Genomic DNA, 12,777 nt, shown 5'->3' on the forward strand with positions numbered 1-12,777 from the left:
ACAAAAAGGCAACCCACTGACTGGGAGAAGATCTTCACCAACCCCAACTGACAAAGGTCTGATCTCCAAAATATATAAAGAACTCAAGAAACTAGACCGTAAAAGGCTAATCAACACAAAGGACTTCTTTGACCAAAGCTGTGCCCACCTGTTCCCTGGAGGCAACTCAACTGCAAAAACTGATCCACATGGGCTCCAAAGCTCTGGGCTTGGCTTCTCCCCAAAGGACAGCTCCAGAGTGCCCTCTGGCCAGGTCGGCTTCCTTCTCTCTCAGCTAAGTCTGTTTCTTGGGAAATGAGAGCCAAGTGTGAGGACAGAGGCTGGTGAAGCAAAGAACGAAGATGAGAAGAAATGGCTGTCCTTCCCATATGTCCTTATGCTGATTCTCTTATTGAGATATGTATGCATTGTGTCGCCCTTGTAATTTCAACAACATCAAGTGAAGAAATTTGAAACTTGATAACCACACGTTAGCTGAATAAATCAGTGACGGTGACTGTGCCTATACCCTGGTAGAGAAGCAGGTAGCGAGGTAGTGATGCAGGTTGTGGAGTTAGGTCAATTGAGGAGACTGGGATTTTGCCAACACACAGTAACAGTGACTTATTGGTTCAAAAAAGATTAGTCCAGCTCTCTAAGAGTGATGTCACCATGTCATACATGTAGTGATGGCAAGGGGGCAACAGGTGGGCAACATAGGAGAGTGAATTTTAATTCCATGGAAAGAGAGATTGTTTAATATTAGAGCCCTCTACTTCTCAAAGGTGAAAAATTAGGATAGCTGCTATCCAAAATTCACTCCCAAATTACCTGTAGTTCTTCCTTTGGGTGAGCAGCTAGATTCTAATTGGAAGAGAAGAATACCTGCTATGAATATGATCTGTAACCTCTGCCTCTGTTACCAGCAAACCTATCGAGAACCAGTTGTATTCTAATGATGCAGACCCAATTTGCTTGTAGTCCCATTCTCTAGGCAGCCAGAGTATTCTCCAGAGATAGACACATCTGGCCCTTCTAGAAGCAGATGATCTTTACACTTCCTACCCCTCTGGGGCTCTGAGAGGCCCTGCTGGGAAAGGCAAATTCATGCAGGGACAACTTAGAAAAGAAACATAGGCCTTAGCAGAATGCCTGCTCCTTCCTCCTCTGGATTCCAACCAATTTTTGCAAATGCATCCTCTTTAGGCATCTATAAATGAGATCCCTAAGGCTTAGTGCCCCTTTTGGAGAAGGCTTAGTAGCACTTGTGAGCAGGAAGTCCTTGAAGGCACAATTATCGAGCCACCAACTGCATTGATAGAGCCTAAGGACCCGTGTAGGGGGAGCCCTGTCCAAGTTCTGCATAGTGTCCTGATTAAAAAGGCTGATAAAGATGCTTACACAGACACTTCCACTCACAGTAGATGGGCATGCTTTAGGGTGGTGGTGATTCTAACCAGCGAGGAGTATTCTGCATCTGTTTACTGATTAGTGATTGAGATTTCCTGGGTTAGTATGTTCTTGGACAAGATCCAAATAAAGCAGGAAAGGGACAAAGATTTTGACCCTGAGGAGAGTCTGGAAGGTCCTTGAGAATCTGCAGTAAAATGATGCACCGATAAAGAGACTCTGGTTAATGGTACCTTCATCATGAAGGAATACTCAACATGCTGAAGAAATTAAGGGTATAAAGGGGACTCCATTTTGCAGAAGCAGTGGGAATGGAGGCTTCCTGGAGGAAGGGGCAAAAGTTTGCAGCCATCAGATTATCTGAGTATGTGCACAACCCTGTGTAAGCTGTTGAATTTGCTATATAAAATATGTTTCTGGAATTATATATTTATCATTTTATCACATGGTTGTAAAACTCAATACAAAGAATTTATAAAAATAAATAAATGAAACTCTGGAGAGAGAATAACAACTTAATAAGCAACAATTTCATTTCTTGCAGAGAGCTACATGGCCCATCTCTAATTTATTGAAAGGGAAAAAATATAGAGAAACTGAAGTTCTCATTGTAAAGCTATGTGTTTCTTCCTGTTACAGGCGTCTGTATCAGCTCCTTGCTCAGAGGACCGATCTCTTCAGGAGTTAGAATCAAAGAGCACACAGTCAAGAGAGAACACCGGAGAGGCGCCATCACAAAGGTACTGTTGCTGTGGGCCTTTCCCTATCCATCATGCCAATGGCCAGTTTAAGGCTTTCAGTAGGAATTGCATATTCCCCAGGACCTGAGACCCTTTGTCACTGAAACAACAGCCTTGGGGATACTCTCCATGATATGAGCTGGCCAACAGCGTCAGCTCCTCTGGGCTTCACACGGTCCCCGAAATCACTCGAGAAACCAGGTACTAAAATTTTGGCTACTTATAAAATAGTACTGAAATGCATTTCATGATGCAGTTGGTAATAAAAATGTCTTACTGAACTCAGTCCCTCCAAGAGGCTAGACTTGATTCTCAGCCAGCGTTCCTGCATTGGGCCTGCATGAATCAATGCTAAATTATTCACGAGCCTGACTCTAAAAATTCAAAGTTCTGAAACCCCTAATAAAGTATTATGAAAAAATATCCATCTCTTTATCTCTATCCATAACTATTTATACAGCTAGAGGAAAACCTGTCGTTTTATTTCTTTTAATTTAAAAGCTTTCCTAATTCCTTTTCCCTACCACATATATATGTCGGAAAATTTGGGGGTTGAAATAATAGCCTCTGAAAAATGGTCGGCGGGAAAGGCTCCGAGGATTCAGGGTTGACAGGCACAATGAATATTTCACTCCCTCCATAACTTTCTGTGGCACTCAAACCTTATTCACTGAATTGAGAACTTTTCAAACAGGTGTGTCTGATTTTTATTGTGCAAAGCAATGATGATATGCCCACCAGTCTTCTCTGGCTATCTGTTTATACAGTTTTCAAGTTTATTCAGGAAAAACTCATTTCCTTTCTGTGCCTCATTGTGTACTGGTTGTGTACTCAATATCTGCCTCCCCCAGCTCCCCCAGCACTCTGCAGACTCAATGCAAGTCTTATCTGAAGTTCTGAATAAAAATCCACCCAGAATGTCCTCAGCTGCTTCCTGTCTCAGTTGGGGACACTAGACTACAGAGTATCCCCGGCCCATTTTTTTTTCTTAATTCTTTGACCATTCCAAGTTGCAAGAGACTTCGTCATGTTAAGCTAGCTGTCAGCCATTCATATTTCAGGGTGAATTGGTGAGTGTGATGTTTCAAGGCTACCAGTTGAGTGAGACAGACATTTCTGCAACCATGCAGAGCTGGGACGGGTTGGACCAGCTAGGCAGTAGTGAAGGCTATCTGTCTCAACAGCATTCTGTATTTACATGGTGGTGGTTTTACTGACCTCTGCTTTGCTCAGAGGAAACATTTCTACAGGTAGAAAAGTAGTTGGCAAGCTACTTGCAGTAGGGAAAGATTAAACCTCCCATCCAAAAGACTTCCTCAAATAAAAACACTTGGTTTGTAAAAATGACTTCTAAGCAGAATCCGGAGTACTATCACCCTTCTCTAAGTAGATTATGAATAAATGATTTAAAATAATTGCTTTAGATATGAGAAAAATTAAATGTAGTAAGAGTACCCCACATCTCCGTTCAGCCTTGCTATCTAAGGCTTCTGCTCAAGGGATTAAACAGATAAAAGAGAGGCCCAGGTTTATGAATGAGACTGTAAAGAGGGAAGAAGTGATTTGCCCAAGATGAGCATCAGGAAAAGATACAATACTGAAGTCAAGTGTCACCACCACATTTAGAAACAGCACGATTCCAGTATCTAGGCCCTTGGCCTCAGTTTTACCCTTGGAAACCAGTGTACAGTCTGAAGCAAAGGACTCTCATGGACTCTCATGAGTCTACTGTTTAAAGAGGATGCAGAGGATGAAGCCAGATTTCATGAGGGCCATATCCATACCAAGGACAGAACCCATCTTAGTCCAAGGCTGGTAGAAGCTTCTGGACCAAGAGGAAGCCAAACCAAGATGGAAGGGAGAAACACATGAAAGACAGAAAACAACTGTCAGGGGCCATCGACAGGGATGGGCGTTCTGCTAGGTCTTCTGAGGGTAGAACTTCTCAGAAGTCTCCAGAAGTTGATTCAGAGGCAGTTCTCAGTCAGTTATTTCTGAAAGCCACCCCCAGGCAGAGAAGCCAGCTCATTTTCCCCTGCCAAGACTTGTCACATGACCTCTCAGGAGAACATGGCTTATGTAGATTCACTTCCTCTCCCACACGCTTACCAACATCTCTTGCAAATGCTGATAGTCTAGAATCACAGAAGTTACCAAACAGGAAAGCAGCCAGGCAAACCCATGGATCTCTGGCAATTCAGACCAAGGTAAACATACCAGGCTGGAGGGAGCTACCTGGATCAACTTGCCTCTCTCTTGCCCGCAGTCCCCATGCATTTGTGAGCGGCTTATTTTAAGAGCTGATTAGATGAGCCCTTAATAACATTAGAACGTAAATGGCCCCAGATAGGCTTTCAGCCTCTTGCCAAATTGAGACAAATGTGATATTTGGGGAACTGAGCTCCCAGCTTTGTTACTGCTCTGGACTGCAGACAGGTTCTGAAGCATTTTGGCTTCTCCCCTGGTTGACTGCAGCCTGAAAATGGGTTTGTTTGGTTCTTTCAAGGCCCTTTCATCTCTAAGGGGCTAGAATTCTATGCTGATGGTCTTGATGCATTTTCAAGGGAAGTTAGGTTGAGGATGAGGAACCCGGATTTTGATTACCTACTGGCAAACCCCTCAGTACTCCCATCTCTTCCAGGAACTTTGAGTTCAGTAAACAACCTTTTTTTGAATGACTACTACTTTAAGTGATTTAATCCAACGTTAATGTCAGCAATCCTAGAGTTTGGGTGGTAACAACAGAAAATGAGACACATGGCTTTTTGTTGCTTAAGTATATTTAGTACCCTCTCTAACACATGGTTGAGTTCATTTCCAGGAAAGACAGATACATTGATCAAATAAAGAGGGATAGTTTTCCAACTTAATACTCTTCTGTAATTTGAGGGAAAAGGTTAAAAACAGAATTGGAAAAGAGGAGGAAAAAAGTGAACATAAAGGAATGGCCCTGGTATTGAGGTACATGTATGACAAGCAGACAAAACTGGTAGACTTGTCTCCACTCCTGTCTAGTGTCACACCAGATTAGCATCCCCAGAACACTTGAAACTCCTAACTCATGCTTTGTTCTGTTGGGTATAGGAGGTCATTCAAGATGGTCCCTGAGTTTAAGCTTTCTTGAAAACCCACAGGTTTAGCTCTTTCAACTTTCCAGAGGAAACTAAATTTTCAGCTCACCCATGCATGGGGGTAATGAACTTCCTCAGGGCAACCAAGGGGCCCCAGGAGCAACCTAGCAGAAGAAGAGAAAACTGAGACCTAGGCAGTATGAGGGGCCAACCAGTCCTCCCATTCTGGCTCCACAAGTTCCCAGTTGACTCCAGCCTCCACTCACAAACCCTTGGGTGGCTTTGGATGCATTTAAACTGTGACCAGCATCAGACACCACAGTTTAATAGGCATGGCTTGCTTTAGCTGCAGGGATCGCACAAGCTCTGCTGAGTTCAGCCCCAGGATCAGGTTTGATTCTATCTCAAACTCCAGTCAGTAAGGGCTCAAAGGCTGTTTGATGTGGAGGACTATAAAAGGAATGTCAGAGGTCTCAGCCCCTGTGATTAACCCCACACCTTGAGAAGTTAAGCATTTGCCCAATTGCAACGTATTTTCATGGAAAGGATACTGCCCGAAAGGTCACTTCTTTCTCTCAACAATTATGGTTGTGAAAAACTCAGTGCTATTAGGTGCATGTGTTTGCCTGCCAGTTATCTTCCTTGCTAAGCCTTAGGCTCTACACAAAAGGTTCTGATTTCTTTCATCCAATCCTCCGTACCTTGCTTTGCACTATGTCTGTGTACACAGAGAAAGCAGCCTTCCTCTTTGTCAAGGCTCACTCTTCTCCTAAACCCTCAGCGCCTGCATAAGTCTGATCCTCCACCATTCTATTCCAATATCTCTTTTCTTATTTACATTTTACTTTGTATAAGTTTTTCTTCCTCTGCTTAGAGAAGGCTTGTCCCCATTTGAACAAATAAAAGCAGCTTTCTCTTGCTCCCTTCAACTCTGGAAGGAGGCTCTACATTTGCATATCACATGACTCATCTTTAATCCTATGGACAGAAGGGGTGGCCTACTCTCCCACACACTGAATCTAATGTGAGTTGACAAAAGAAATTTAGCAAATAGTCCGTGCTGTGACCACTGTGGATTCAAACCTCAGGATGCCCAGCCCCTGCCCAGATTATAAAGGACTGGGGTTAGTGGAGAGATGGTGCTGAGTGTAGTAGGAGGGTGAGTGGAAAATCACCGGTGTGTCTTCTAGACAAGAGCCGAGGAAGTTGGAAAAGAGTTCTCCAGACACACGAGGGGAAAGGAGCAAAAGAAAGAAGAACAGGTCCATCTAGGTAGAAGGAACAGCATGGGAAAAGCAAGCGAGGCCCCTGGGGTCCAGATGACATGAAATGTAGTGGCCACTGTAGGCTCAATGAGGAGACAGTGTACTGAGGGTACAGAGACTATGTGAAACTTGAACTCCTTGTCCATGGTAGTGGGGAATGGAGGGTTTAGAGCTAAGGCATAGCACAGTCACATTGCCTTTAGAAAGATCACGGCGCAACAGCCATGTGAGGGGACATGAAACAGAAAGCCGATTTAATGGTTCAGACAGGAGGAGATGGGACCTGTATCCAGTGCAGATTGCACACGGATGAGGGCTCCAGGTTAACCCTCTTCATTTTCCATAGACACACCTGAATTGGTGATGGCTCTTCTGCCCTAAAACCACAGCGCGTGTGTTGTGCTGTTCTGATCAAGCTTACTCAACTTGTACTACATTTATTGTTCATTTCCGTAATGTTCCTGATCGAATCGTATCGTCGTCGGCTCCTCTCTTCCAAATTACAGTACCTTGCTCACCATGAGCACTGAAAGAAAGGTTGTTTAGCTGAATTGAATTTTCAAGAGCTTCAAACCATGAATAATTGAGGAATCAGCCATGTATAAGTGTTCATCATTTACATAATTGTGTAAACAAGCTGATAAAAAAAATTTATTTTCCCCACTGCTTTTATTATCCCAGAATGCCTAACTTTGCAGCTCTCCAGGTTTCAGGGAAATAATTTTTTAAAATATGTTCTGTAAGCCACACAGTGGCAGAGCCACTGCTCAGTTTGAATCTCTCCAGGAAAGGGAAGTGGCTGAGGGGAGGGAACACCTGATTATATTGGCTAAATATGAAGCTATGTGCAAGCATTGAGAACAACATTGCTTGAACAGGCAAAATCACAGTGCACACTGCATGCTGGGAACCATGAACAGAGTACCGAAGATCAAAGTCAAGATGCAAATTGATTAAGTTAAATACTTACTGAAATTGCCTTGCAACATACAGATGAGAATTGATCCAAAGCAGGACTCAGACCTATGTTGAAAAAGCTCATGGAAAATTATTCTTTGGCATGTATGTCATCAAATCAAGCTTAAATTATCCATACTTTGCCCCACATTAAAATATCTGTGCTATAGCTTCAAAGATATATTGTAAGGAATTAATTGGTGCTTGCTATTTTATGACTGAATTTCTTTATGTGTGAACTCTGTTGGCCTGTCTACCTGCCCCCAGCTGTCTCTCATCTCTCCATCTCTATATGACAAACCAAAGCCAGCCTTGTCTAGTGTGGCACCTACATTGTCACTCCAATGTAATCCCTAGCTTCCTCCAGGAAACAGGAATCAGAGATCCCCCAAGGTTGGCCCAGAACTAGTATGTGTAACCAGTGCCCAGTGCTACTGCTCTGTGCCATGTGGGCAGCAGAGAGGAAGAGGGAAGGGTGGTGGCATGAAGGAGATAAAATGAAAGGCAAGACAGATGAGGGGAAATGAGAGAAGATGGTGAAAGATGCAGTTAGCACGTCTTTGAAGTACATTTGTATGGAATATGAAGGTGTGCACTTCGGGCCACAGAAGGGGTATAGATCATGCTTCCTGGTTTGGGGGAGCTTATCATTTGGTCAAGGGGAGCAGTTCTAAACCCAAAAGACAGCCCATCACATGCTCAGGAGACTGTTTGGTACTGCTTGTATTTCTGTACTAGAAGCCCAAAAGGGACAAGTATCAGAGGATGCTTGGAATTGGTGACCAAAGAAAACATCAGGACAGAGGTTTTGCCATCAAGCTGAGCCTTGAAGACACAGGTCATATGTTCTCAGGAAGGACTTGTGAGCCCAGCACCTGAGGCTTTAGAAGAGGGGATGAGGGGATACTTAAAAAGAAGGAAGAGAAGGGAACAGAGAAGGGAAAGGAGCATGTGGGTGTGATACTCAGAGTGATCAACATGGCTGCTTTGTCTCCATGTGTGCTTACCTTGGTCTAGCTCAAAGACCAAAGCTGTAGAGCAGAGAACATCTCTATGACCCCAGTCATCCCTTTGGTACTAGCCCAGAGCCTGCTCTGTCTCTATGATGACACAGCAAAGCATTTCCTCTGTTAGCATGAGAATAATGTTTCTTGCCCTGACAACCTCACACCTTAATCACTGAAATAAAACATCACTTCTGACATGTAGTAATTGTACATATTTATGAAATCCAGAGTAGCATGTCAACTCACATCCTCACTGTGTAATGATCAGGGCAATTGGTGTATCATCACCTTAGTCATTTATCATTCCTTTGTCTTGGGAGTTTTCAAATTCCCTCTTCTAGCAATTTTAAAACATTTAATTAATATTTTGTGAACCATAGTTGCCCTTCCATGCCACAGACCATTAGGGATCATTCTTCTCACCTAACTGCCCCTCTCCTCATCCTCATCCTCTCAGTAACCCTCCCACCCTCCCACACACGTTTCCTGGGCTCTGGAAACCACTGTTCTACTCTCTACAATGCTAACACCTTTCAGCTTCTACACCCGAGATGTGGCCCCTGTCTGGTGTTTGATGTATTACATAACCAGACTGACACTAACACCTGAATTCTCTAGCGACTGGACACAAAGACTCCATAGAAGATCCTCCACAACCTTTATCAGTTGAAGATCTGGAAACCTTTGCAAGGAATGGAGAGATTAGTAAATTAAGGACAATATACTAGACAAATTTCAGGAAAGTTCTATGGCTCCCTGAAGTGTATTGTGATTGATGTTATGAAATCCCCCTGCCATGAAAATTAACCCTAACACCACCATTACCTTTAGAAAACAAGTAACACTGGTTCAACAATGTTGCCTGAAACTATGCCATTTGAGATGCATTTTTGTCAAAGTGGTACCTGACAGGTTCTTCTTCCAAGGCAGGAATACCCACAAGATACCTATAATACTAATGATTTCAGTAGATATTTTTCTATTGTCTGAGAGTCACTGGAGGAGGATTATGCAGAGAGGAGATGGAGAAATGGTGATAGGAGAAGAGGGGAAGATAAGTTAGGACCTGGTACTCCTCCAGAAAATGCAGAGCTAAGGGCAACCAATGTACATGGATATACTTGGTGGATGGTCTGGATAGCTCCCAGATAGAAAATACAGTCAGTGAAGAGAGAGTAGAGAGGATAGGGGGGAGGGGAGGGAAGGGGAGCAAAGCTCTTTGAGCAGCTATGACTCATTCCGACATTATTGCTGACCTTATTCAAGGGCCACCAAAGCAGGCTTAGCATCACTTCAGTGGACAGCTAGGAGGAGTGGAGCAGGGTTATTTGTGCGGATTTGCCAGGCAGTGGGCTGAGCCAGTGCTTGAGCAGCAAAGTCAGACCCAGAAACAGCATAGTTTTCATCAGACCCAGGGAGGCAAACTCTCCGAGATCTCAGCCAGTGCAGAATGACTGTGGCCATGGGCCAAAGGACTGCTGCATTCTCCTGCTGAGTCAGCAGAGAGCCCTAAAGTCGGAAAATGACTAAGAACTGTAATGATGAGAACCCTGATTGTCCGTGACCAAAATTTCAGGCATGTTGAGTCTTCAGTCTAGGACTTGAACAACCATTTTGGTTCAGGGAGAATTTAGGGTCCCAAGAAGTTATATATGTGAATATTTTCCCTCTGCTAAGTGCTGTTTGGGATATTTTGTATCTATTCACTCATTTTTTTTTAACTCCAAGCAAACAATGGTAGACCCTATTACTATTTCCATTTTACAGCTAAGAAGACCAAGGACTAGAAGTTCTTATGTAAAACTTGCCTGAGCTAGGAGGTGCCAGATGAGGGAATTGGACCCAGGAAGTCTCAGTTTTGAGCTCTTTCATTTAAGCACCATCCTGAATAATCATATAGTCAGGCACCAACATGGAAAGCAGGCTTCTCCTTCTCACTTGAGTCTTATCAAAGTCAGCTAGGAGGGTACCTTTCACTAGTGCAATGAGAATTTCTGTTAGGGGAGTGGTCATAGCAGATCTGGTGGGAAAGAGGTTCTGACTCCTCATGCAAGAAGTCTGTTCTGGAAGGGAAACAGAACACTGTAATGGAGCAGCCCTGTCCTCTTAGTCAAGGATCAGCATGGGATACAGCAGAGCCACTGTAACTGAAGAATGGGAATATTGAGGTAATGACCCGGGAATGGAAGAGTAGATCCTTAGGATGTGATCAGTGCAACAAAACTTGATGGTGACTGTGAGGATATAATATAGGAGGAGAGGTAATAAGGCTCAGTTAGCTGTGCCCGCTGAATGCTAAGTCTGGCCACATGCTAAGTGCTCCCGGAAGGAAAAGAGGGCTAGTCCATCAAACGCTTGCAATTTAGTGAGTTAAAAAAGGCAGGGGCAATCATGATCCACTCTCCCTCCCTACACCACACTGGAATACCAAAAATAAGGATGGCCCTGACTGCTTTGAGGAAGACACTGAAGGTTCAGAAAGGTGGATAAGAGAGGGGTTTGCTACCAAGTTTGACAATCTGAGCTCAATCCCTCAGATCTGAATGGTGGAAAGAGAGAACAGACTCCACCCTGATGTGTGTTTGCATCCTTTAGCCCTCTACAGGAGTCTAATTTTTAAAACCCAAGCAAGACATTGGCAGTTAGATCTCCTTGAGTCAAGCCGCTGCAAAAGAGACCTGTCCAGATGAGATGTCTTGAAGATGGGGATCACTGCTGCTTGGTGCCGAAAAAGAACTGAGCCTGAAGGAGTGTGCTGTAAATAGGAGGAAGAGTGGCAACAGTGGAATTATGTGGAAAGTGGCGGATCTGTGGCAGTTAACACTATCATGGGTCATTTGATGAAGGGAAGGAAGGGACTTCTAACACTAATGGAGGTGTTGGGGTACATGTCTAGTGTATAATGGGAACGCTTGGAGCTTTATCAAAGGTGGCCAGGGTCTGCATTGTAGAGGGATAGATCAAGATGTTAAAATTGTTATGGGAGCAATTATGACTGTAACTGAGGTAATGATAAAGATGATGGACCTGAAATTGAAAAGCTGGTGGCTGTAAAGGAGATGGCGAGGGCAACTGACACGCAGAGGGGGCGATAAGAGCGGTAATGGCGCCGGTGTGAAAGGTAATGGAGTTAGGATGTAGATGACGCTCAAAGGTAATGGAGTTGTAATGAGGGGATGACGACGGGGTTGGGGGAGAGGTGATCATCTTAATGGAGATAAGAGGGGCTGTGTGGTGCAGGTGAGACTAGAATGCAACCCGTTCATCACCGCAGCTCCAGCTGTGGACGACTAGGAAAATAATGACCAGCTATGCCCCAAATTCTCATTATACCAGGACTTCTAATGGACCCCGGAAAATAGATAATGATGTTAATGGAAAAACTGATGGCTACATGAACATCAAGAGCTTGTGATGGCATTTGGAGCGAGAGTGGCAGAGACCGAAAGGGAGCGGGGCTCAAGGGTGAATGCACAAGGACCCTCATGCAGGTCTCATGCATGAGGTGAGGTGTCTGAGATTTGACTAGGTGGGCTTTACACAGCCGCTCTTGCTTATGCCAGGCATGTATTATGCACAAACCTAATCCAGGATGAGCAGACCTGGCTAAAGAAACAATTTGAGCTCACAGTCTAAATATTGCTAATAACATAGGATTGATTAGCACACTATCTCACGTATAGTGCTTCTGTGAGCAGGTGTGTAAACAAGTCCGGAAGTTGTGTGAGTTTCCTGGAAAAGTGAGTCAATGAGGGGACTGGTTATCTGTATCTATCTATCTCCTCTCCCTCTTTCTCTCTCTGCTCCCCTTTCTGTATATATTTTTATCTACTATTTATTAATCATTTATCTATGATGTATCTTTCTGTTAGCCTATCATCTATCTACTCATAGACACACATGCTCACGTGCACACACACACACATACACACACACACACACACACACACACACACACCACTAATACTCCTTCTAAATAGAAAAGCATTTGCTTATTTCTCCAGGGCTCAGTGCTTGACTCTAAGTTCTTTTGTGAAAAGGAACATCTGTGGAAGCTTGTGATCTTCTGTTCTGCTCTGGGAAGGAACTAGGGACTAGGGAACTGGCATACATAAGGACCACCCAATACCACTCGTACTGTTACAGAGATAACCTGGGAACCCCAGTGCATAACAGACATCCAGGAGGCATGGTCAAGATGCAGGGCATAGGAAAGAATCAGAGCCAGTTAACATCATCTACATGAGGAGATGTCCGAGGAAGGAATCCAGATGTTTCCTGCCTCTGGAACCAGCAGCATCAAACCCACTGAGAAAGATACTTCAAGCATTCAGACTCCAAGGTCCCA

The 12,777-nt window shown here is 43.9% G+C and overlaps 1 protein-coding gene across 5 annotated transcripts in view; it reads left to right on the plus strand.

Moving 5' to 3' along the window:
* Tnr (tenascin R) overlaps positions 1–12,777 on the plus strand; it is a 432,460-nt gene that overhangs the window by 236,387 nt on the left and 183,296 nt on the right. For 4 of the 5 annotated variants that reach the window (XM_005363935.3, XM_026787587.1, XM_026787586.1 and 1 more), the window contains exon 2: positions 2,029–2,129. Coding sequence is in view for 3 of the 5 variants with exons in the window: in XM_026787587.1 (XP_026643388.1) it covers positions 2,029–2,129 (101 nt within the window). In the remaining 2 variants the exon portion in view is untranslated. Of the gene's footprint in view, positions 1–2,028; positions 2,130–2,209; positions 2,331–12,777 lie in introns of those variants that run through there. The other variant, XM_026787588.1, reaches the window with a different exon arrangement.

The sequence above is a fragment of the Microtus ochrogaster genome, assembly GCF_000317375.1.
Source record: "Microtus ochrogaster isolate Prairie Vole_2 chromosome 6 unlocalized genomic scaffold, MicOch1.0 chr6_random_2, whole genome shotgun sequence".
NCBI classification, from domain to species: Eukaryota; Metazoa; Chordata; class Mammalia; order Rodentia; family Cricetidae; genus Microtus; species Microtus ochrogaster.